General features: G+C 39.9%; 1 protein-coding gene across 3 annotated transcripts in view; it reads right to left on the reverse strand.

Annotated features, from left to right (window-relative positions):
- Window positions 1-25,357, reverse strand: part of PEX5L (peroxisomal biogenesis factor 5 like) — a 223,350-nt gene that overhangs the window by 12,040 nt on the left and 185,953 nt on the right. For all 3 annotated transcript variants that reach the window (XM_054700391.1, XM_037525151.2, XM_054700392.1), the window contains 2 exons: window positions 5,037-5,153; window positions 2,060-2,203 (listed from right to left, as the gene is read on the reverse strand). In XM_054700391.1, coding sequence (XP_054556366.1) covers window positions 2,060-2,203; window positions 5,037-5,153 — 261 coding nt within the window. The remainder of the gene's footprint in view (window positions 1-2,059; window positions 2,204-5,036; window positions 5,154-25,357) is intronic.

The following is a 25,357-nucleotide window of genomic DNA, read 5'->3' on the forward strand; positions in this document are numbered from 1 at the left end:
ATCTAGAAATGACTGCAGAATTGAGGCTGCTAGAGGGGGAAGGATGGGTGGTAGCAAAGTGTGGTGTGGGCAGTAAAGGGATACTGGTGCTCTGGGGTTTGTTTATGTACATCTGAGGAGGTGTGAATCATATACAGTGACACAAACCAATGTTACCTAAAAAAAAAAAAATGTTTCCCCCTCTCCAGAATATCAGTGATACTTTTTAATCTCAGAAATGTATACAGAGAAACCCCTGTTTTGATTTCACCATTCACACATCTTAGAATTATTTGTAAGAAATGACTGATGAAAGATCTGGGGACTTCTTGCAAGCATTTGGACATGCTGTCATTTTCACTGTCCACAAATTGTCCATCATCTTAACCTTGTGATCACCTAGATTCAGTAGCTCTGGGATCCATTAGTGACCAAGTGTCACTAATAAATATAGGATAAAAATGTATAGATTCTTTTTAATCTTCTAAGTTTGTGTCAAATGATAGAATATACATGAAAATACTTTATAAACACATAGCACTAGGAATGTAAGATGACATTATTATTTTTTGGGGGGTGGCCTATAGTTTTTTATTAATACAGTGATTTTCTCCTTTATAATGATTCAGGTATCATTTTGTAAAAATCCAATATTTTGGTTCAGAATCCCAACATTTAAGTCAATATCATTTCACTGTCAAGGTATTGACTAACAAGATACTAGGAGCTTTAAGTAGTGATCAGTTTACTCATTCTTTCTATAAAAATTAAGTATAGACAATTATACTAATGAAGGCTAAATTTGTGTGAGACACCGAACTGAGCACATTATTTGTATGAACTGATTCATACAATAAGCATTCAATAAGATAGTTACTATAATAGTGATTTCTATTTTACAAATGAGAAAATGGAGTTAAGAGAATATAGATGACTTGTCCTAGATCGCATGGCTCATGGTTAACTTGAAGGAGAGCAGGGATTTGAACCCACAGTTAGAACAGCAGAGCCTAAAGGCCTAACCACTATTTTGCACTGCCTTCTCAGCACTGTAATTATAGACCTGGCTCTAAAATGTATGCAAATTGTTCTGGGACTATCCCTTTTAAAATGTTTCCTGAAAATTAATTACAAGATGAAAAAGATGTCATTATACCTGCCATTACTTTATTACAGACCTTTGCAGGTTTGGAAACAGTGGATCAAGAAAGGGCTGCAGAAGCCTCTTGGGTGGTCTCCCAGGCTTTGCCTGCCATCACTAGTCACACCTCAATGAAAGGGACTTTTCTGAGGTGCAAAACTGATCCTCTGTCTCTGATCAGTGGAGTCCCCTAATGGATCCGCAGATTTTTTAGGATGAAGATCAAACCTCTGTCTACCTTTCTTGCTGCCTCCCTGCCATTCTCTCCCAACAACTTCCATGCCACATGCATGTTCTTGCCTCTCTGCCCACCCAAACAATTGTTTCAACTGCAACTCAACTCCCCTGCTGTCTTTAATTAACCCTCTCTCTTTCGAATTTCAGCTTTGGTATCACTTGTAGGAGAAGGCTGGGCCAAGAGGCCCGCTTTCTGCTCTCCTAGCATTCTGTGCATACTCTGACATGGCATTTATTACATTTCATTGATTTATTGACTTGTCTTTCTAGATAAACCACAAACGTGTCTTTTCAATGGTTCCATTTTTTCCAGCTCTTCAATATTTTAAGCCGGTGCCTCGCACAATTAATTCCTGAGATATAGTATGTGCTCAATAAATGTTGAGTGAGTAAATCAAAGTTGATGTGTGGTGTGATTTTAAACCTGGAGGAAAACTATACACTGCCCCCTGATACTGGTTGAGTTTCCCGGTTGGCAATTTTGGATTTTCTTTTCCTATCCCCATCCTTTATTTTTGGACGCCATAAATACTACAGGTTTGGTTGAAAAGCAGGTACCTATTTAACCTTCAAACTCATAACCTAAGCCAGGTTAATTCTCTTGGGAAACTTTGATTGATAAAGGGCCAGCAGCTGGCAAAGTATAATCTGTCCCTCATTAACACATGCATCCACTTTCTGAAATGAAGTAGAAATGACAACCTCTGCATCTCCAGGGTCCTGAAGAATTGCTGCCTCCATGAACAGGATGGTGACTGGCAGGTCCCCTTCCTTCAGCCTCTTTAGGCCTTCTTCAAATGCTCCAGGCCAGTCCTTGAAGGGGTTTTCAGTGTGAAAGTAATATCCCTACAGCACAGAAGGGAGCCATCAAGTTATTTCTTCATTACACAGTTCTTTTTCAATTTGAATTTAACAATTCAATTAGTTAAATTTAAATTTGAATGTTTGTTTTGTTCTTATTATGAATACAGTACATTTTCACTGATCATGGCAATATTTAGAGTTTATTTCTTCCTTCTCATATTTTGTTGTTACTTTTTTTTCTTTTTTTTGCTTTAACCATTTCCCCCAAGATTTTAGACATACTGACTTCTTGGAAATATTTTTTCAAAGTGCTGCCACTCACCTCCCTGAAATGTTATTGTAGGGTAAAGAAAATATCAGGCTTTTCTGCCCTTCCGCCATTAGGATAGATGATGGATCCTTGTCCTGAATGCATGCCTGATGGCGGGCACCTGGAGTAGGGTGTGGGCATAGGTAGATGGGATTCAGCTGAGCTAAGACTGTGCTTTTAAGGGCGGCGTCACGGGGGGACGCCAGCAGCCCCAGCCAGCAGCAGCAGAACCCGAAAGAGAAGCCAAGAAGCAGCAGAACGAACGCTAGAGAGCCCAGATAGAGTGAAGACTTGCTGGGGGCTGGGAGGCCTGCCAGCCTGCCAGCCCCCCAGCCAGCACCCCTACCTGCCATATGCCTGGTGAACCCCAAATAAAACACCTGCAAAACTACTGAGGACTCTGACTCCTCCTTTACCCGATCTGCATGGGATCAGAAAACCTGCCTTGTGCCCTGTCCTGCCCCTTACAGTTATATACCCCATGCTGTGCATCTGCCTATGACACTGGCCCTTTGGGAGCTGCAAGTCATGGTAATATTTCAGATTTATTTCTGCCATTCCTTAAGCTAATTTTTGCCCCACTGGGGCTATCTCATCATTTTTAGAATGGGTAAAGTTTTAGATTTTCGTATTTCAAAAATTTAAATGATACAGACTATACAAATACCCTTCTAGTATTTTTATAATAAACTGCTACTATATATACCACTTTGTGGCTTAAATTCCAATTAATAGCTTAATTGAAATTATACTATGCTATAATTTAATCACTTCTCTTGGACTTGTACACCCACTCAGGTTACTTATTTATTTTTTTTTAATAAGTAAAGTTACAGGGCCTCCCTGGTGGCACAGCGGGTTGAGCACCATGCTGTGAAGCTGTCCATAACCTCTGCAGTGTGGGTTTGATTACCGGCCAGCCAGGGAGATACCCACAATGTGAGGCAGACCTTTCCTCTCTCACCCACTGCTCCCCTCAGCATGTTTTTGGTCGTCTGCCTGTTTTGTTCCCCATTCTGTCTCTGGTCAATTCACTCACCCTCCTGCGCCTCTGGCCTGTACGCCAGTTCTTGTATAAATAAATAAATCTTAAAAAAAAAAAACACAGTTTTTTAAAAAAAGGAAAGCTATAGTGAAAGCCTCACTTTCCAATCTTTGCATGGATATTACTTAAGATAGACTTCTACAGGGAATTATGAAGCTAAAGTCTACAAATTATTTTGAGGTCTTTGATATGTGTAGCTGAATTGCTTTTGAGAAAGTTTGTGTCAAATTAAACTCTTATTGGAAGTATCTGAGAGACATTATTTGTTGCAATTTTACTATCAGATTATCACTAAATCCTTTGAATTTGATATGTATGAATAAATTGGTTTGTTGATGCTGACACTAAAATTTAAAATAGGTTAAATGGAGATCTTCCTTCTCTCCAGATGCTTGGCAAGACAAAACCCCTTATGAAAAGTCAGAGGGAATAGCACCAGCTCATGTAGTGGTGTTGCAGATAGTGGGGTCCCAGAGTAAGGGGTTCAGGACTCAGTCATGCCTCAGATGCATGGATTATAGCCCAGAATCTGTCCCTCTGCATCACTGTACTTCTTTGCTAGTTTTGATATTTTAGTGGAAAGGATATTTTTTAAAAATGAGATGGTTGTTCTGATTTTATGAGATTGCCTGGATTACTACTGAGGGCAGAGAATTTTGGGAGGAAGAAGACATTTAATGGCCATATAGACAGCAAATTGCTTCACATCAGAACCTGTTTATCATCATTTCCCCAGCATCTAGAGCAGACACTTGATAAATATTTGTTGGATTGAACTAAATATCATGGAAGTTATCCAGAACTGAATATTGAGGCTTCTTCTACTACAAAATCCATAATATAAAGATTTTTTTCACCCATGTAAGAACATTCTACATCTTTCTATTTTCAATTCATTTGAATTTATTTCTTAAAATTTTTTCCCCCAAGTGTTTTTAAAAGCACAAATCCCAGGGCAATGGGAATTTCCTGGGCATTGTGGCATTCACACATTTGCTGGGGTTCTTATTAGGGGAATGGTGCTGAGTAATACCTTTGGGACTTGACCTGGTTATGTGAAGGGCATCTTTTCCACTGTGTTTCCTTCCTAGCTATATAATGAAACACCCATGAGATGCAGCCTTAATACACACCCCCTGCCCACCCCCTGCCCATCACTGCTGCTGTTAGCTCTCCCACAAGGCTCCTGTGCCTCACTGACCAAAAACATTGTGCAATTAGCCCAGTTGTTGTTTCAACCCACCCTCACTGTCTGTAAGTTTAGGAACTGGCCATCAGTCATATCCAAGCTGTCAAGCTGTCTTGTCTTAACATTGATAAAAATAAAGGTATCCCATTGCAGCTCTGCTGTCTTAACACATTGGATAATTACATTGCTTTTGTCTACCACAATTTCTTCTAGGTCAGACTGACAGTTTATTTCTTGGATTTTTCACAAAATGTTTGTCAACTAATTTATAAAAATATGTTCCAGAAAGGTTGAGAAAACTGATCAGCATATATAAGAACAAACTGGTCACCTTCTCACTGGCTGAGATTGTAACTTGGTTCTGGGCTTCTTGGTTCTCAGATATCCAGTTCCTTCGGGCCATTTCCTCCCATTCTGCTTGCATCTTGTCCCAAAACTCTGTATCTGACTAGAAGATAGGAAAAACGAAGAGAGAGAGATTTAAGAACATGCTATATCATTTAGCTTATTTCCTGAAAGACAGTTTTCTTCATAAATCAAAATAAGTTCCAGGAGGAATAAAATGCTCAAACTGTCCATATCCAATGATACCTCATGGTTGAAGAGCCTCCGAGGGCTGTTCAGTGATCAAAGTGTGAACTGGATTAGTTGTGAGTTTGTCCAGCAGGAAAATAACTACCATATGAAGAACCAAGACCACATATGTCAAATGTAGCTAGAAATGCATTACTCGAGCAGTTTGAAGTGTGGGAACCCACTTTAAGAAGGTCTTTCCTAGAGTGGGTCTTATGATGGCATGAAGAGTTGGAACAACAGCTTTGGGACTGACTGGGCAGTGACTCGGGCAGGCAGCTGGCCATGGGCAGGGAGACTGACATCAATCAGTCCTCCTCTGTGTCAGCTCTTGTGCTAGGAGGAGCCTGAGCTTAGAGAGTTAGGGTGGCAGAGCTAGGACTGCACAGGCTCTGAACTCTTTTTGCCTTCCGAGGCTACACTCATCATGTTATGGCAACTTGACCTTTGATACTAAAGTAAGAAGGGTCTTGGCTTTGAGCGTGATCTTGACTGCGTCCTCTTTAAGGCCTCACCTATGGCAGTATTATTTATTTGGTGTTTATTTTTCCCTCATTTCTTATTTTTTAGAAATTAATTTATTTTCTTACATTGTTGTTAATTTTTGGACATTACTTGATTTCACCCCTCTGGTGTGTTCCTGTAGTTTTCCCAGCACCCTAGCAGCCAGTGAAGTGTTACCAAAGTCCCTTGTGCGCCTCCCTCCCCAGTTTAGGCCCCTCCCTCTTCCCCTCCCCTGCTGTATGCCTCAGAGCTAAGGTCAGGAAGGATTTTTTTTTTTGAAAAACACTGTTTCGTGTTTTCCTTCCTGTAATTGCTCTTTATGGCTTCCAAATGGAAAGCCAGACTGTTTGCTTTCCTTTACTTCAGGGGAAGTGTGTTTTTGAATTGAAGCAGAATTTTTCTACAAGATCTACCACTGCCTGTAGTTATTTTATTAAGTTTGACCAGAGTCCTTTAGGAGTCCTGTGGGGAGGAATATGGGAAAAGCATTTTAAAGAACTTAAGAGAGAAAGGGAAGCTTTCTAAGGGTGGGGCAAAGGAGGGTATTTCTGAGATGAACAGGAGACAGGTGTTTAGCTTTTAGGTATTTTGCTAGAAAATATGTCTGACCTCTGACCTCCAAGAGTTCTGAGGGTATAACTGGGGAGAGAGAGGGGATGACATGAACTCGGATCCTCACATGATAGGGAAATAGAAATTGAATTTCAAGGAAGCACTTGTGGCTTAGGCAGCTGTGAGCAGTCACAGTGACTGACAGGAGGTAGAGATCATGCCCCCCTTTTTTTTTAAGATTTATTTATTTATGCATACAGAGCTGGGGTACAGGCCAGAGGTGTGGGGGGTGAGAGGATTCACCAGAGACAGAGTGGGGAGCAGAACAGGCAGACTGACCGAAGCACAATGCTGCGAGGAGCAGTGGGCGAGACAGGAGAGGTCTGCTGCGCCATGTGGGTTGCTCCCTGGCTAGCCAGGGGATCGAATTTGTGCTGCAGAGGCTGCGGATAGCTACATAGATTGTGTCTTAACCCCTTGTGCCACCAGGGAGGCCCCCATGCCCTTGTTTTTTGACACCACAGAAACCTGCCAGGTTTGGTGCCTGAAACCTAGAACACCTGCCAGTTTAGCAAGAGAGGTGCTTGGAAACCACTTTTTTGAAGAAAGCAAAGAAATGGGTGTGGAACATCTGAGTCTAAGATTCATTCTTTTTGCTTGCAAATCTGTTTCTCGGATTCAAATTCACTATTATTAATTAATTGATTCTCTTACTTAGGAATAGATTAGCATCTAAAAGATTATGTAAGTCATTTGTTATATGGATGATCAGGCTTCTGATTAGCCACCAAAACCTTTTAAATTCATAAGCCACCAGAAATATAGCGCGAACAATCTTACAAAACATAGCTCCTCTGTGTGTTAAAGGAAGCCTTCTGAGTTTACAATGTTGAAACTCATCTCCCTTCTACCATAGTGGACAAGGGGTCACCCTCATTCTCTTCCTCTAGCTGCCGGGCTACAAAAGCAAGCATTCACCCCACCCTGTCTTCAGTGGTGATCCCTGGATTAGTCTACTCTGTAAAGTACTACAGACTGAGTGGATTAGACAACATATTATTTCCTCTTGATTCTGGAGGCCAGAAGTTAAAGGGCAAAGGGTTGGAAGGATTGGTTTGTTCTGAAGCCTCTCTTCTTGACTTGCAGACATCTAAGTCTCCTTCTAATTCTTGCAGTCTCATGCTCACGCCTGGGTGGTGGTGGCTCTGTGATGGGTATCTTCAAAGTTGCTCTGAATGATAAGTACAACCTTATTTCTTCTAGATACAAACATTCAGGGAATAAAGCCTGGCCCCATAAGATGAATCCCACGCAAGCAAACAGTAAGGTCTTTTTTCCTCCTTTGTCTTGGTGTAGGGGCAGGAAGACCACAGAGCAGGTTTTCTAATGCAGCAGACCGGGTAGAGGAGGAGTCAGAGTCCTCAGTGGCTTTTGCAGGTCTTTTATTTAGATTTACCAGGCATATGGCAGGCAGGGGCGCTGGGGAACCGGGAGGCTGGCAGTCCTCCCAGCCCCCAGCAAATCCTCACTCTACCTGGGCTTTCTCCGGCCTTCTCTCTGCTTCTCTTCTTCTCTCGGCTTCTGTTCGTTCTTGGCTTCTGCTGGCGTCCCCGTGACGCCGCCCTTATAAACTCAGTCTCTCAACCCAGGTGTCCCCACTCCAGGTACCCGCCATCAGGCATGTGTTCAGGACCACAGGGTTCCCTCATCTATCCTAATAGCGGGAGGGCAGAAAAGCCTGACACCTTTTCCTTACCCTACACTTGTCTACAATACTTGTTCTACCACTGAAATGGGCCCTGTCTCTGTAGTGGCAGCTGCCCCTTTTTAAGGGCTCAGTGCACGCAGCAAGCATTTTACAGTGTGTCTGAAATACTGGGAGCCTAAGGAACAGTCCCATTTACCCAGGTTAAGGTTAGAAATAAAATTCAAATTTTCCTTTTCTTCTTCTTTTTTTTTTTAATAGAGGCATGTTTTATTTATTTATTTATTTGTTTGTTTATACATGCACTGGGTACAGTCAGAAGCGCGGGAGGGTGAGAGAATCCACCAGAGCCAGAGCGGGGAGCAGAGCAGGCAGAAGGACCGAAGTACACTGCTGAGGGGAGCAGCGGGCGGCAGGAGAGGTCTGCGCGCCATGTGGGACCCTCCTCTGGTGGCTGGGGAGCAGCCGGGGATCGAACCGGCGCTGCAGAGGCCGCGGGCAGCTTCGCAACCCAGCGCTCAACCGCTGCGCCACCGGGGAGGCCCCAAATTTTCCTTTTCAATGAATTTTTCTAGTAGAACACCAAATGGTGCAACAAAACTACCTCAAATATACAAAAGCAATGACTACATAAAAGACTAGAAGGAAATATGGTGCCATATTAAGAGTAATCTATCTCTGAATGAAGGGATCATGGGTGATTTTTTTCCCTGCTTCTTTATAGTTTTTTGTATCTCCTGAATTCTCTGAGTATGCATTGTTGTTATCATTTTTTAAAGGGTAACAACAATAGTAAAAAGAAAAGGAAATTATCTTTCCTTTTCAAAAATGCCATAAGCCTGAATTTTTAGATATTTAGGAGCTTGATGACAATTTTTGGAGGTTCATTTTCCTGAATAGTTTTTCAAAGACAAAGGTTCAGCTTGTCTGTATAGAGACTAAGAAATATCTATCCTGTGAATTTTATAATGTTTACTGACATTCTCAAGCCCCCTGGTGGGTGTGTAATGTGCCAATGCCTTCAAGTACTTTCTATTTCCAAGGTTTACATTCCCCTAGTGAGGTTCCTTGGAATATAAAATTATTATAAGTCTTCTGAATGAAAGGATGAAGATTTTATAATGTGTACATCTGGGTTACAAAAGGATGCATCAGCTTTCCGGCAGTTTCAAATTAGAACAGTGGATGCATAAATAACTACTATGGAAAACAGACAGAGCCTTTGCTAAGGTGGGGTTGCCAGGCTTTCATTTAATGAGATACACCAGGGTTTAATGTTACCACTTAGAATTAAGTTCTGCTGACTAATTAAAGTGCACAGCACAGTTTCACTTAATTACAGAATACCACTTTTAGCACAATCAATTTTCATCCAGTCTCAGAATCCAGACTTCATTCACGTAACTGCACGTATCTGTAATTAACTCTTCTTTTTTTTCTACTTCTAATCAATTTCAGAGAAACCTGAAACAAATTTGAATTTTTTAGACATGACGGAGGGGTTTTATGTAATGATGATTTTCTTAGCAGTTCTAGGATTTTATAAGTTGATTTTTATACTCTTCAGGTAATATATTATCTGCTCACAGTGGCAATGAGTTATTGTTTGCAATGCATTTTCATTTTTAAAAATAGCTTTCTGATTATAATGATGGCACATATTCATACTACACTTGCGGTATGAGACAGCAGCTTTCTCCTCAGATGGCCTTGGAAATAAATTCTGGCTCCATCACTGACTTTCTGCAAGTCCTTTAAACTCTGTAAATCTCATTTTCCTTATCTTTAAAATGAAGATTTAATGATGATCTTGGTTAGTCATTATAAGGTTAAAATGAGAAAATACATCCGTGGCATAAAGCACAATACTGTCAATGCTCATAAATATAGACATGCTTATTAGTGTTTCCATGCCATTGAGAAAAATAGAAAGAATGAAACCAAAACCACCCACAACTTCAAAACTCAAATATACATCTTTGAGTATTTTGGTGTTTTTGTTTGCTGTAAATACATATCCATTTCTAGATATCATCCCTCTTTTCTTTTAAATCCTTCCTTTTAACCTAATCACTCAAAAAACAGGAGCAAAATTTGAAGGTTGTGGTAAAAATGGACTGTTACCTAATGAAATGGTATTTATAAGGAGTTTATTACAACACAGAGAAGTACTTTAAGTACTTTAGTTATAATGTTCCTTTACAACAAGTATGATCACAATGATAGAAGACAATACAACATAATATGCTGAGAAGAAAAACTATGGAGAAATACACCAGCTGCACTGCTTTCATGGGTGGGAGTATGATTAATTTGCCCCATTACCTTCCCTTGTACTTTTCAATATTTCCCAAATTTTCTATTGTAAGCATGTTTTGGTTAAAAAGTAAAATTTGATTAAAAATGCCCACTTCTTTGCAGTTTCAATTCCCCATGAAGTTTTCTCCAGTCATCCCATATAAGAACAATCTCTTGCCTCTCTGATACTCTATATCAGTGGTCTGGAAGAACTAAGGTATATACTAGAAGCGGTGAACTTGAGCAAGTCATCTTTATTTGTCTGTTCATTATTCTTTTTCATCGAGGGAAAACTGGGTTAATTAGACAATAGCTAAGGTTTCTTTGTCTGTACAGATTGACTTACAAGATTAGAATAAGGAGAAAGGGATCACAATTTTTTCTGAAGGGGGTTTTGAGGTTGTTCACTGATCTCAGTATTTATATTTTAGAGCATTTTACCAAAGATATATTGGTCATTTTTTTCTTCACTTGTTGATTGTAAAACTAGAAAATAAAAAAAAATTATATTAAACATTTTTGAAAGCTTCTAGGGCTGTGTTGTGTTGAACTGATTCACATAGATTACAACCCCAGTTCTGCCTGTGATGAGTCTGGTGTTCTTTTGCCCTCTTTAGACATGCATTAATAAGCCATTTCTGGGTCAAAAACTGAAAAACACAAAAACCTCCAAACCAAAAACTCATCCCGCATATGCAAAAGAATAGAGTACACCTCTCAAAGAGAGGTATGAAAACAACTACAAAATTTTCATAAAATAATGGCCAAACACACAATTTTTGTCAAAGTGAAATTATGTGCAGATCAGTTTGGAACCTCATTGTCCTGGAATCCAGTAGCCCAGGCTGGTGACAAGTGACTGAAATGTCTCCACTCATCACATCTTTAATTGACTAAGAATGTGGTATCATTCTGCCTAAAGAACATATTCACCCTTGGAATGCAATCATAGATGAGCAGTGCCTGGTTCAAGGATGGAACAGAAGTTTTGATTGGTCAGAATTAATTTGAACATGGGGAGCTGTCCTGGTGTCCCAGGCAGTAAGGGTAATTGACAAACTGGAGTGGATTCAATCAAGAGTGAGCAGTGTATTTAGCCTGGTTAAGCAAGGCTCAGAGGGGTGATGAGTACTAAGAAAGCTGGTGGACAACAGAAGTAGGATGAATGGGTGGCACTACCAGATGGACAGACTTGTCAAATGAAATGTGATGCTGCCTGAAAATGGAATTGGGCTGTTTCCTCTTCAGACAGAAGGGTTCCCCAACATTAGAAGTCTTTAAATAGAGATGGAATGACCAATGTGAGGTCATTGGTTCACAGATGAGATGGAGCTTTTACTCAATGAATTCTACACTTCCTTACAACCCTAAAAGTCTCTACTTGAACTTATTAATGAATTGATTTATTGAGTCAAACAGGAAGACTTGAAATAAATTATGTCTGTCACACATGCATCTGTCACACATGCTTCTTCTCCATCTAAACAATCTTAATCTATAGGGAAGAGAACATGTGGGCTTTGGGATCAAGTAGAACAGGCTGGAATCCTGACTGTGACCCTTGCCACATGACTGTAGGCAATTTAGTTCACCTCTTTAATTCAGTTTCTTCATAGATAAAATGTAAAAAAATCTCTGAGGGTGATAAGTAAAGCATTTAGAATCTGAAACATCAAGAACTGAATAATTGGCAGATAATGTTATTTTCTATTTATAAATGAAAAATGATGCTTCCCAGGATAAAGGATGGACACTTAAAAACTATGTTGAAAAACAAAAATATCGGTACTAGCATTCAACATGGATTTTCTGCTCGCCTCTGGGTGAGACATCTTCCTTATAAATGGAGTTGGCCATCATGCAGATGTTGGCAGGCACCTGGGCAAATAGCCTGAGGCTGTCACCAAACAAGATGCTATGAGGTTTGGTGAAAACAGGGAGGAAAATTGGAGAGAATGGAAAGGGAAGGAAAAGGAAGAGGAGGCTGGAAATGATGCAATACGAGGCTTGAGCAGGATGTGAGAAGGCAACCAAGAGCCTTTTCTAACAGTCTAAGGGACTTTTGTCCTTTTGTTTCTATTCTTCTCCCTCTGATAAGCAGCAAAGAGGGCTGGAACACTGAAGGACAAAGAACAGCCTGGGTTCAAATGGGCGGGGCCACTTTTGAAAGGCATTTAGCAAACGAATATCTTGTAGCTATGTTTGAGGTGCCAGGGCATTTGCAGTCACAACAAAAAAGTGTGCAGATGCTTTGGAACTGGAGGTGAGACCATGTCTGGCGCTTGTTGCCGCTTTGGAACTAAGGTTTTGAGGAGCCAGTTTCTCGGAGGCTGTTTATTTTTTGCTGGTCATTCCGTTGCTCTTTGTGCAGAGTAGCAGACGACTATAGGGCTAGTTGGCCACAGCTGTGAGAAGAGGCAGAGATGTGTGGGGCTGAGTCTTAGCTTGTGTTGCAAAAAAGTGTCCTGTTGATGCTGAACTACAAACAGTGTGACTCAATTCTAAGGGTTTTCTCTCCTTTAGCCACATCTGCAAGTGGTGAAATGTTACTGGGAAACTCTCGGCCAGCTTAAAAATTAAGGCATGAGATATATATACTGACCTCAAATTATGTTTGTACTTTTCATGATAGGAATCTTAACAACAACAACAACAAATCCACCTATATGTGCTGCAACTCTCAAGCTCACTGTTCAATGATAAAAGAAACACAGAGGTGTTGTGATTCAGTTATTTGCTCCAAGGCACACTGTTAGTGGTGAAAGAGTCAGAATTGGATATATTTCATTCTTTCCTTTTATGGCAGAGTGCCTCTTCTAATAGTGATGATGGTGTTACAGGGCAGCCCTGATATAAAATGGGTTGCCTGACTGTGGGTCCTCAACCGCACGCTTAAAAGGGACAATGGGAGTTATTTCAGGTTTCCCTATCTTCTTCAGAACCTTTTCATACCCCACTAAGAGGTGGAGGCCATTGACCTGTCTTTCAACATTTGTCTTGACAGATGGAATGCAGCAGAGGTGATTTGGTTTGACTTGCGAGGCTACATCTTAAAGGTGATCCTGTGCGTTTCTCCCTTTCTCCCCAGACACACCCTCTTGGAAGTTAACTACCATGTTGCCAGGAAGCCCAGGCCTCAAAGGAAGGCTATGTTCAGGTGTTCCCTCTGCTGCAGCTGAAATCTTGGGAAATAATGACCAGCTTTAGCTGTCCCCTCTGCGAGGGAGACAGTGAGCCTTCGGAGTATCCCTGCCCAGGCCATCGCCCCAGGCTTCAAGTCACATTCCTAGCTGGAGGAACAAAGATTGCTCATCTTCTCTGAACTCCACCCACATTACGAATTTTTTTTTTTAAAGATTTATTTATTTATTTATACATACAAGCACTGGGTACAGTCAGAAACGCCGGAGGGTGAGAGAATTCACCAGAGCCAGAGCTGGGAGCAGAGCAGACAGAAGGACCGAAGTACACTGCTGAGGGGAGCAGCGGGCGGCAGGAGAGGTCTGCGCGCCATGTGGGAAACTCCTCCAGTGGCCGGGAGCAGCCGGGGATCGAACCGGCGCTGCAGAGGCTGCGGGCAGCTTCACAACCCAGAGCTCAACCTCTGCGCCACTGGGGAGGCCCACACATTACGAAATTTTGAGACAAATACTGTTAAGTCACAAATGTTGGAGTAATTAGTTATGCAGCTAATTACCCAGCAACTGCCACGTCTTTTAGGTCAGAGGACTGGAGCAAGCAAGGTCAATGAGGCATAGAGAAGGGACCTTATGGCTGAGCTTTCTTGAAGCATTGGTGGCACCCCCCCGCCCCCCCCTCCCGCACCCCCCTCTCACCCTTCCCCACTGCCCCTAGTGTTCTAGGCACAAAGAGTTCCAGGGTCAAATGATTTAGGAAACCAGGTTGAGTAAGAGGCTTAGTTAAGCAGCACCTCTCAGCTGGTATATGTGTTTTCTATTCCATCAGTCACCACCAGATCGCTGCTGTTACTTGTCTGGTTCCTGGAGATAATTGCATTTGCAAGTTCTGGACCAAAGTGAACAGGTTCCTGATTGTGTGACTGTACAGGATCTTATGTTCTAAAATACATTGTAAATCTCTAAGAGGGGGAAGTAAGCAGTAGGCCCTAAATATATTTACCTTGAAATTCTGCATGTGAGATTAGGATTATCCAGAACACAGTTTAGAAAATGCTGATATAGAGACCCAAGGCATGAGCAGCTAATGCTCCACCAAAACAGAGAGCTTTGTGGGATGAATTTGGTGTATCCTGAGACCAGTTCTCGGAGATAGGAATTTATCACAGTTTGTTTTGATGTGATTATTTCCAGTGAAACTCATCTCCAATAAGCCAGCAGCTTCTCTAATTCTCACATCTGCTGTGTGAATCAGAATTCTTCAAGATCTTGTTATTTCAGAGAGAGAAATGAAACCCAAAATGTGGAGGAAAGACTTAAAATAATTTGCATATGTTTTTGAGAAAATGATGCTTTTGATGTATTTATCTCTTTAATGCTAACTAGTCATTTAAAATGACCTTTGAAACTACATGTAATTAGGTATACCGATTGGATAAAGATCCAATGGATTAAGAAGATGTGTATATATCCACAGAAGAATGCTACTTAGCTATAATAAAGATGAAATCCTGCCATTTGCCACAATATAGATTGACCTAGAGGGTAGTAAGATAAGTGAAATAAGTCAGATTGCAACAGGGTGGTCCCCAGGAAAGGGGGAGGTTCCCTGCCCCACCCAACTGCCCCACCCAAGGGAGGGTGGGGCAGGGAACCTCCCCCTTTCCTGGGGACCACCCTGTTGCAAGATGAAGGAAGACAAACACTGTATGATTTCAATCATGTGGTACATAAGGAAACAAAATGAATGAACAAAACACAACAAAATAAATTCTTAGACTACAAAAACAAAATGATTACCAGAGACAAGGGCGAAGAGGTGGTGGATAAATTGGGTAAAGGACTCAATTGTGTGGTAATGGATGGAAATTAGACTTTTGGTGACAAGCATAAGGTAGGGCATACAGATGTTGGCATAAGTTTGTAGCCCGGGAAACCTATATAATGTTAGAAACCAATGTTACTTCAATTAAAAAAAAAAAAAAACCACAAAAACCCCCACCAAATTTAGGAGTTAGACCCAGTTAGGATCCCAGTTTCCATCACTTAACTGTGGTATGATTTTGAATACGTTAACAAATTTCTGAATGTCCCTGTTTCTCCACATTAAAGTGGGATTAACAGTCACTCTATAGGGAGTACTGAGTGAAGTGATGAAAGTAAAGCATGAGGCTTAGAACACAGGCAGAGCCTACCAGGGGTAGCATTTACAGCTATAACTAAAGAACCTCAGGATGTCTGCTAAACAGGTTCTGCTTCTTCTCTGCCTTTAGCTGTAGGCAGAGCCACCAGCAAGGCTGGTTTAGAAGAAGTTTCCTTTGTAACATTTTCCCTCTAGTCATAAAAAATTTAAGTTGCTAAATCTAAAACCCATGTAGACACTGCTTTGCACTTTGTAAATCCCTAGTCTCTACCCCTCCCTCTATGTCTCCCTTCCTAACTCTAATCCTTTAGGGATATTTTAGGGAAAAAAAACCAGGTCAGTCATTTTGGCAGAAAAAGTCAAATAAACCTCACTCATTGCATTGATCATATTGTACTAATATTTTGAACTTCTCTTGTTTTCTTTATGACTACCTGGTTGTCACAATGGTTGGCCAGGTGTGAAGACAATGTAGAATTGGTTTATTAACTTATGAGGCTATCAGGAAGGAAATAGTTGAAGCTGCTTTTTTTTTTTTTTTTTTTTTTTTTACTCTAAAATCAAATTGGCTGACTTATTAGCAAGGCAAAGTTCTGAAAAGCTGCCAGGAGCTCACTGCCCTGGGTTGGGGTGGTGGTATCACCCAGAAAGGGGGATGTTTTCATTCCACCTTGAGCTTACATCCAGCTGTGCACAGCTGCTTAGGTCTAGGTAATTTCTGTTACATACACTAATGCCTTAAAAAACATCCAGATGGTCGAAATCATCACACATTCTTCTTGTGTATTGATTTATTGGCCTGTGAGGATTAATTTGGATAGAACTGGAGAAATATTTTCTCTGCCAAGGATATTAGGCATTGGATCTAGTTTCCAGGCAGCAGCTGTCTCATTCCCAAGATCAAAACACAGAAGAGAAACCCAATAAAATGCCCAGTCCTGAGACTCCAGCAGCCCACAAGAAAATCCACTGTCAGAGCATTCTCTTCTACTGAACCTAACAAATAATGGGGAAGAGGCCATAGATGGATTGACATTCCTCTATTTGCAATGATTAAACTGTACTGGCAACATTTGCTGGACTTTTACAAATGATATATACCCGTACTGGTCCCAGGAGCTATTATGTAACTAGGAACATTTTTTGAAAGGGCAGGCGCAACATTTTTAAAAAGAAATACTTAGGTGACTAGGATGGTAGTGCTTTTCTATACTTTTTATAAAATGGACTTTTTAAAACACAGAGAACCTCTTTTATTGAGCTCATAAAATTTGAAGGATAGTACCTTCTCAAAGTAATATATGGTATTTGCTTACACACATAAATCATGCATTTAGCAGAATTATTGCTAAGCCTACTTTGGACAGGCAACGTTCTAGTTACCTGGGTATAGCAGTGAAAAGACAGATGCTTTTCTGCGACAGGCATGTGCAACCTGGTGAGACACAGACAAATGCAATTCAGGGATTGGGAAAGGGAGAAAGGGTGTTTTGGGGCCAAAGAGGAGGGGACCCCAAGCTAGATTTGGGAGTTCAGAGGTCTTCCCAGAGAGCCAACTGAGATTCTAAGGGTACACAGAAGTTAGGTAAATGAATGGTGTGACAGGAGGAACAACTGTGCAAAAGCCAGGAGGAAGATTACATGGCCTGCCTGGGGACTGAAACTTTATTATGATACCAGTGTAGACATCAAGGTGGAAGAAGTCAAAATGGACACTGTAGAGGCAAGAGGGGTCGAGGTCATGAAGGAACTTGTCAAAAGTGAGGGGAAGACTTTCTGTAAGGACAATGGGAAGTGATTTTTCAGATCTGTGTTTTAGAAAGACGACTGTGGCTGAAATGAAGAGAATAGAGTAAGTAAAGGGGCATTTTGTTCTCCATTCTGGAGGCAGTGAGATCAGTTATGAGGCTGTTAGTGGTGCTTGCATAAGAGATGATGGCGACCAGGGTAGGTGTGGGCATTGCAATGAAGAGAAATGCATGGGTTTGAGAGATATTTAGTAGAATCAAGAGGACTTAGTATTTGTTTTTTTTTTTTTTTTTTTAAAGATTTTCTCTCTCTCTCTCTCTCTCTTTCTCTCTTTCCTCAAGTACTGGGTACAGTCAGAAGCGCAGGAGGGTGAGAGAATTCACCAGAGCCAGAGCGGGGAGCAGAGCAGGCAGAAGGACCCAAGTACACTGCTGAGGGGAGCAGCGGGCGGCAGGGGAGGTCTGCGCGCCATGCAGGATCCTCCTCCGGTGGCCGGGGAGCAGCCGGGGATCGAACTGGTGCTGCAGAGGTTGAGAGCAGCTTCGCAACCCAGCGCTCAACCGCTGCGCCACCGGGGAGGCCCTAGAGGACTTAGTATTTGATTAGATGTTGGGAGGATGGAGATTGAAGGGAGGGGAGGAAGGAGAGAAAAGAGCACGGGCAGGACAAGGGACAAGAGGGCAGAGGACAAGGGAGGGGTGGGGAGGCACTTCTCACTTGGGGTTCCTGAAGTAGAGAACAGAAAAGGCAAAGCAGGGTTATGCAGAAGAGCTCAGGTCTGGTTATGTTTGACTTGAGATGTCTGTGTTGTTGGAGCAAAGATGTTGAGTAGGTTGTGGGCGACACGACTGGGTTTGTCGCAGAGGCAGAGATGTGGAATTTGGAGTCATTGGCATGTGAGTGGTGGCTGGAGCTGCACGAGAGGATGTGTTTAGCGGCGTGTGTGTGTCAGGATGCAGGGGACGGCAGCACAATGACTCTGCAGGGGAGGAAGAACTCACTTGGAAGGGAGGAAGAGCACAGTGCCAGAAAATCCAACAGATAGGAACCATCAAGTAGAGGAAGTATGTAACAGTGTGGAATGCTGTAGAGAGACTGGATTAAGGTGAAGGCATCTATGAGCTTTAGCAGAAAGGAGATCTGCTGATCTTGTCCAAGGTAATGTTCATGGAATCAGGGCAGAAGCCAGATTGCCACATTTCAAGCAAATGAGAGTTAAAAACACACAGAGTCATACCTTGTATCAGTAAATGTAACTGTAGATGGTGGAGTTATTGAAAGTGTGAGGTCCTGAAAAATTCAGATCTTCATGTAACTTTTTTTCATTGAATTTTATGTTTTTATACCCATGCACTTACCTACCTACTTATCTATCTGTCTAGTCTTTAACTGTTCAACCAAATGCCTTATGAATCATAGCAAAGGTCATGGATGGAAATGGGGTTTTCTCTACATGTGTGTCATCTCATAGAATCTGAGCATCACAACGGAAGGAAAAGCATCTACTCCAACCCTCCTTATGAGGGAGAGCAGAAGGAGATAAATTAGGAGGCTATTGCAATAATCTGGTTGAGACCAGGGTAAATTACGATGGGAATAGAAAGGAAAGCATGAAACAGAGATTTTCTAAATAAAGAACTAAGAGGATTTAGTGACAAAGCTGTGTATATTGCTTCTTACTAAGAGTGACAATATTGTCAACTTGAATATGTATAATTATAAGTGTATTAACTTACTGACCTTCACAGTTCCAAGGTTACTTACTGGCTAATTACTAACAGAACATGGCCAGACCTACATCTCTAAATTCCTACTCTTACTCCCTCTTCACTAATGTAACCTTATTTCCCTGGTTCTGCTCTACAGCTCTAATCTGTCGTGAGTGTTAAGGATCAATCTGTTCTGTTACTGGGCAAATATTATCTTGGTTGGAGGAAAGAGCAAAACAGAGTCCTTCTACTTGTCTCTTGTCACTTAATTTTCTGAGACAAACCAGTCCATTCTGTTTTGAAATAGAAGGTCACTGATACTGCTCTCAGTTTCTTTTCTATCTGGAATGAAGGAAACTACAGTGGAATGTTAAAATGGGACAGTTTCAGTTTTAGTTCTGAAAAAAGAAGAAAAAGAATGAAATAACATACCTGATTTTTATATGCAAGACTTGCAAAAAGAACAGTTCTATCTATCTATCTATCTATCTATCTATCTATCTATCTATCAATCAAAATATTATAAATAATATAAGAATAACATTTTATCTAAGTTATTTTATAATTATATTTTATAAATCTAATTCTATTTATATAATTTGATTATATTTTATATTAAAACTATATTTCTTCTCCAATATTTTGCCTATCCTCCTTATAAATGGGCCACATTGAAGGGACCAGGGAGAGTATTTCCATGAAGGAATGGACAAGAAAGGGATCTGTGTTTCTTATGATCAGGACACCAACCTGGAGCTGTCTTGAATTCTACCTACCAGGACTTCCTTGAAGGAGATAAATTAGGAGGCTATTGCAATAATCTGGGTTGAGACCAGTGTAAATTATGATGGGAATAGAAAGGAAAGCATGAAACAGAAATTTTCTAAATGAATAAGAGGATTTAGTGACAAAATCTGTACTGCCAGGGAGACTGGACTCCCTCCCCTTCTGTCACTGCTCTGGTTCCGCATAGCAGGGCTCAGAGACCAACTATTGAGCAGAGAGTGAGGAAACAGAAGGTCCATCTGGTGGTTTCTGGTTCATAGACCATCAGGCCTAAAGGTGTTCCTGACTTGGGGAGGAAGGAAACTCTGAATTGTCAATATGGACAGGGGCATATCATTATAGAGGGTTGGATTTTTCAGTTATTGAAAAGTGGCACTGTTTTTGAGACTGATGTGTCTGGAGGAATTTTTATTATCTTAGAGTGACTGGAAAAGCTATGGGATTGTTATGGCTTAAACTATGCCCCCCCCCAACCCCACCCCACTGAAAGGCAAGGGGAAGTCTTAATTTCTGGTATCTTATTTGAAAATGGGGTCTTTATAGGTAATATAATCAAGTTCAGATGCAGGTCTTATGGTGGGCCCTTAATCTAGGATGACTAGTGTCCTTATAAGAAGAAGGAGATCTGGAACACAGGCACACACAGAGGACATGTGAAGAGGTGGATACAGAGGGAGGACGGCCAATGTAAAGATGGACACAGAGACTAGAACTAAGCCACTAGTCAAGGAGCACCACCAGACCCTGGAAGAGCCCAGGAAAGATGTTTTCTCTGCTAGAGGCATCAGAGGGAGCATAGTCCTGCTCACTCCTTGATTTCAGACTTCTAGCCTCCAGAACTATGATAAAATATTTTTCTTTTCTTTTAAGTTACCCAGTTCATAGAGCTTTTTTATGACAGCCAGGAGAAACTAGTTAAGGGACCACCCACGTGTGATTTCAGTCAGATGTTAGGATAAAACTAGCCCACAAATGGGGTTTGAATGGGGAGTAGAAGATAAAAATGAAGTTTTATTTTACTGTCACCCATCAAGTGCTGCTGATTCAATGAAATGATAACCAGGAGATCTAGTACCTGATGCATGCTCAACAATTACACATTGAATGAATGGTTGCCTGAGCTTACGGGAAGGCCCTCTTCCCTGTCACATAGAATCCCTCAAATGTGCTTATGCACATTATTTTCATTTTTCTAAAAGAGGAAACTGATATTATAGGAATTAAATAACTCATCCAAGGAAAAATGACTCAGAGTGCAGAACTGAGCTTTGAACATTGATACTTGTGATTCCTGCCTGTGCTCTCCCACTCCATTATAATCAGATCACTGCAGGAAAAATTGGGTAGATGTTCAGTGGTCATGTCAGAGAACTATGCCATATTTTGAATGATTTCTCAGAATCTGGATGCATGAGTATATTTCCTTGGCAATTTTGATTCTTAAAGAAGACTATTCGAAAAGTCCAGGCAAACAAGCCGAGAATAGATTGCGCAGCTCTTATAAATTCATATGTATTAAAGCCTATACTCTAGGTCTGTGCTATGTTCTCGGACCTTGAAGGTAAAAAAGACCATTCAAGGATGGAATTTTTTTTGGGGGGGGGGTTGAAAATATTCTGGACCAGAAGTCAGAGAGGTGGACTCTCATCATGCTAGCTCCCTCTCCCTAGGAAAGTGATCTCAGCCTGATCAATTTGCCTTTTTTTCCATTTCCAAATGTTTGGGAATTTTTCACATAAGCCTTAAAGAGTTATATCAGTATGAGGTGCCATTTTTTGTTATTTTACAAGGAACACTTTCTTATAAGGCAATGTCGGTAAAGATGGACACAATATGTTAGTCCGTAATGGTTGCTATTAGCTAGTCAAGCACAAAAAACTCTGCTTTAGTTCCATGAGGACAAAACAACTTTGGTTTTTTTTTTCCTTTGAGACAAAGGTTGTGATTTATTTTTTAAAAGGGTGCTTAGAATTTGAAGAACATTGCTGACTCAAGAGAAATATAAAGGTCAATTGTTGCATCTAAGCTCTACTGTCATGACATTTGAATAATTAAAAGGTTGTTTTCAGAGATAATTGTAGCCCCGCATTTTAACTAAGTATTTAATGACAATAAACTATAAACACCCTCTGTGTTCATCTGGGGAAGTCCCCAGAGCTTATTAACTGTCCAGATGGCGGGAATATAGAAGGATTAAAATGGGTTTAAATTAGGGATCACGCAAATCGTTCAAACTAGACTTAAGTGGGTGTTAAAACCACATTTTTAGAGAATTCATAAAACTCATTCAAATATGAGAAGACAAGGCCTTTAATTTCATTTAGGTATTTGTATCTGGGCTATTTCATGATAAAATATTCAAACAATTTAAAAGAACACATTTTAATTTGCCTCTTTTGTAGACATTCATCTATAGAACAGATGAATAAAAAGAAATAAATAACTCCTTTACTACCTCGATATAATAACTGGAAGCACTTTTGTATATCTTAAACATCCCTCTGTGTTTCTATATAAAAACAACTGCTCGTGGACTCCAAGTCTTAACATTAGTTATTTCCTCCTCTGAGCCTCAGTTTTCTCACCTACAAAAGGAGTTAAAATTCCTTACCTCAGAGGATAGTTATGAGAAGTAAATTTCATGACACATGAAAAATGTAGCAGAGTAGCTGAAATGTAATTAAATGCTCAATAAGTGTTAGTAATTATAATTATTTTATTTACTTGTGAAAATGGAACTTTGCTGTACATGTGGTTGTGTTATCTGATGGCCGTATTTACAAGTCAATGAATATACAATTGTTATATTATTTTAATGGCCCTGTAATATCCCATTGTATAGATTTATCTTAATACATCCACCTCCTGTTATTGTTATTGTGAAAATTTGTATCAAACATTCCTTTATGCACATGAGTATTTTTTTTTCTAAGTTATTAAGGAACTGCTGGGTCAGAATCTAATTACGATTATTATTAATTTTTTCTAAATGTTTGGATTTTTCCATATTTGCCCTGTTACCTTTGACAGTCTTTTGTCTTTTATGCAAGGGAATTGAGTGTAGTCAAGGGAGTTGAGAAGCAATTAATCTTTCTTTTATTTCAATATATTAAATATTCTTCTTTTATACTTTATATCTGATAAATCTCAAGTCTTTGAGCTATCGTCCTTCTGTTGTTGTGCCTGCTGAATTTTACTCATGGTTTTCTTTCCCATGTATTTTGAGATATTTGATTTTGAGACTCGTATATTTTTGGAAATTTATCTGAAAATATCTTGAGACTTGGTGAGAGGAAAGTGTGTGTTTCTGTATATATGTTTATGCATGTGTGTATGTTCAGAGTGTGTTTATGTGTTTATGAATGCATGTGTGTTCATATGTGGTTATATGGGGGTATGTATCCATGTGTTTAGCAGGCAGCTTAGAGGCACTAGCACAAGGGGCTGTTTTATTCATTCATTTATTTAACAAGATATTATTTTTTTTAAAGAATTATTTATTTATGCATAAAAGAGCTGGGGTGTAGACCAGAGGTAGGGGGTGGGGGAGAGGAAGAAGGGGAGAGAATTCACCAGAGAGTGGGAAGCCGAACAGGCAGATCTAGTGAAATACATTGCTGAGGGGAGCAGCGGGCAAGACAGAAGAGGTCTGCCGTGCCATGTGGGTAGCCCTCTGGCTAGCCAGGGATTGAACTCTGCTGCAGTGGCTGGCAATAGCTTGACAACACTGTGTCTTTAACCCCTTGTGCACCAGGGAGGTCCCAAGGGGCTGTTTTAAAGTGAATTTTTGGCTTGATATTTGTAGGACCAAAAGATTGTATGAATTATAGGCTAACTTGCATGAAAGGTGCTCATTGCTACATATATCCTTAGGAGACTCCCTTCATTCTAACCCTCTATATTTTTAGAATTCTTCAAGGTTTCTGGTCTGTTAATAGACCTTTATCTATATTAATAATTAATATGCATCTTTTCCCTAGTTTATTCTTCATTGAAGGGCGACCCTTCAAGTTTTCTGGCGTTTAAAGTTTAGCTATTCTGTTTGTTTGGTATCAAGATTTTGTTCACAGCTACTCATGTTACTTTTAAAACCCACTGCAGGAAGCATATGTCTACCTCTCTTAGGAGATAATGTAAAGTGACTGCTAGAATTAGTGTTTGCTCCTACTCTGAGTTTATATTCTTATTTCATAGTTTTGACCTTTGAGGAATTCTTTCACTCTTTCATATTAATTCACACATTTGAAAAGATGGTTTAATATTAATATGAAATATTTATAGTAGAGGAATTGAAGTGTATTTAGTCTCTCAGATTGCAGAGCTTTCATTGTATTTCTGACTTTATCTTGTATGTTTTGATTATATATTCAATGCAGAAAGATCCATAGTTATATAATTAATATAAAATTTACCTTTAGTCATTATACTTTTTGTTTCTTTTAAAAACATTTATGTATATTTAATGTTTGAGATAGTGACAGTATGTTTGTTTTCTCATGGAAGAATTTAACTAATTCATACTTATTGTGAAAATTGGGGTAAGAAGATTTATCTTGCTCTTTCCCTCTTCATTTACCATGTTGGTAACTTTATTATTTTCTTTTCTGTTCTTTCTTAATTTGAAAATATCATGTTAATTTTTGGATACACAAAATAGTTATCATTCAATTAAAAATAATATTCATATTTTTTTCTTCACTTATTCAATAACAAGTTGAATTTTTTCATTTAAGGTGAGTTGTTTTTTTTTTCACCTTTTTTACTCCTTTTACTTTGGTCTCTCAGTGTTTGCTGAAAAATCAAGTTTTTAAACCTAAATTATATTATTGTGGACATTAAATGTGTTTTATTTCAAGAATAGCCTTTGGGCTCTCCTGAAAAAAAAAGAGAAGGGAATGGAAGTATCACACTCCCAGACTTCAAACTATACTACAAAGCCATAATAATCAAAACTGCATGGTATTGGAACAAGGACAGACACATGGACCAATAGAAAGGAATGGAAAATCCAGAAATAAACCCACATATTTATGGCCAATTAATCTTTGACAAAGGAGCAAAGAATATGCAATGTAGCAAAGAAATTTCATTCAATAAATGGTGCTGGGAAAACTGGGTTGCTACATGCAGAAGACTGAAGCTTGACTACTATCTCACACCAAACCAACTATGCACAAAAACCAACTAAAAATGGATTAAAGAACTAGACATAAGACCTGGAACCATAAAATATATAGAAGGAAATACAGGCAAAACACTATATGACATACATCTCAGTAACATCTTTAAAGACACATCACCCAAAGCAGTGATAGCGAAGGCAAAGATAAACAGCTGGGACTACATCAAATTAAAGAGATTCTGTACAGCAAAAGAGACAGTAACCAAACAAAGAGACATCCCACCGACTGGGAGAAAATTTTTGCACACAATACTAATGATAAGGGACTGATCACAAAAATCTACAAAGAACTGATGAGATTCAACAAAAACGAA

Source organism: Talpa occidentalis, unplaced genomic scaffold (genome assembly GCF_014898055.3).
Source record: "Talpa occidentalis isolate TD23 unplaced genomic scaffold, MPIMG_talOcc4v2.1 talOcc4.4, whole genome shotgun sequence".
Lineage (NCBI taxonomy): Eukaryota > Metazoa > Chordata > Mammalia > Eulipotyphla > Talpidae > Talpa > Talpa occidentalis.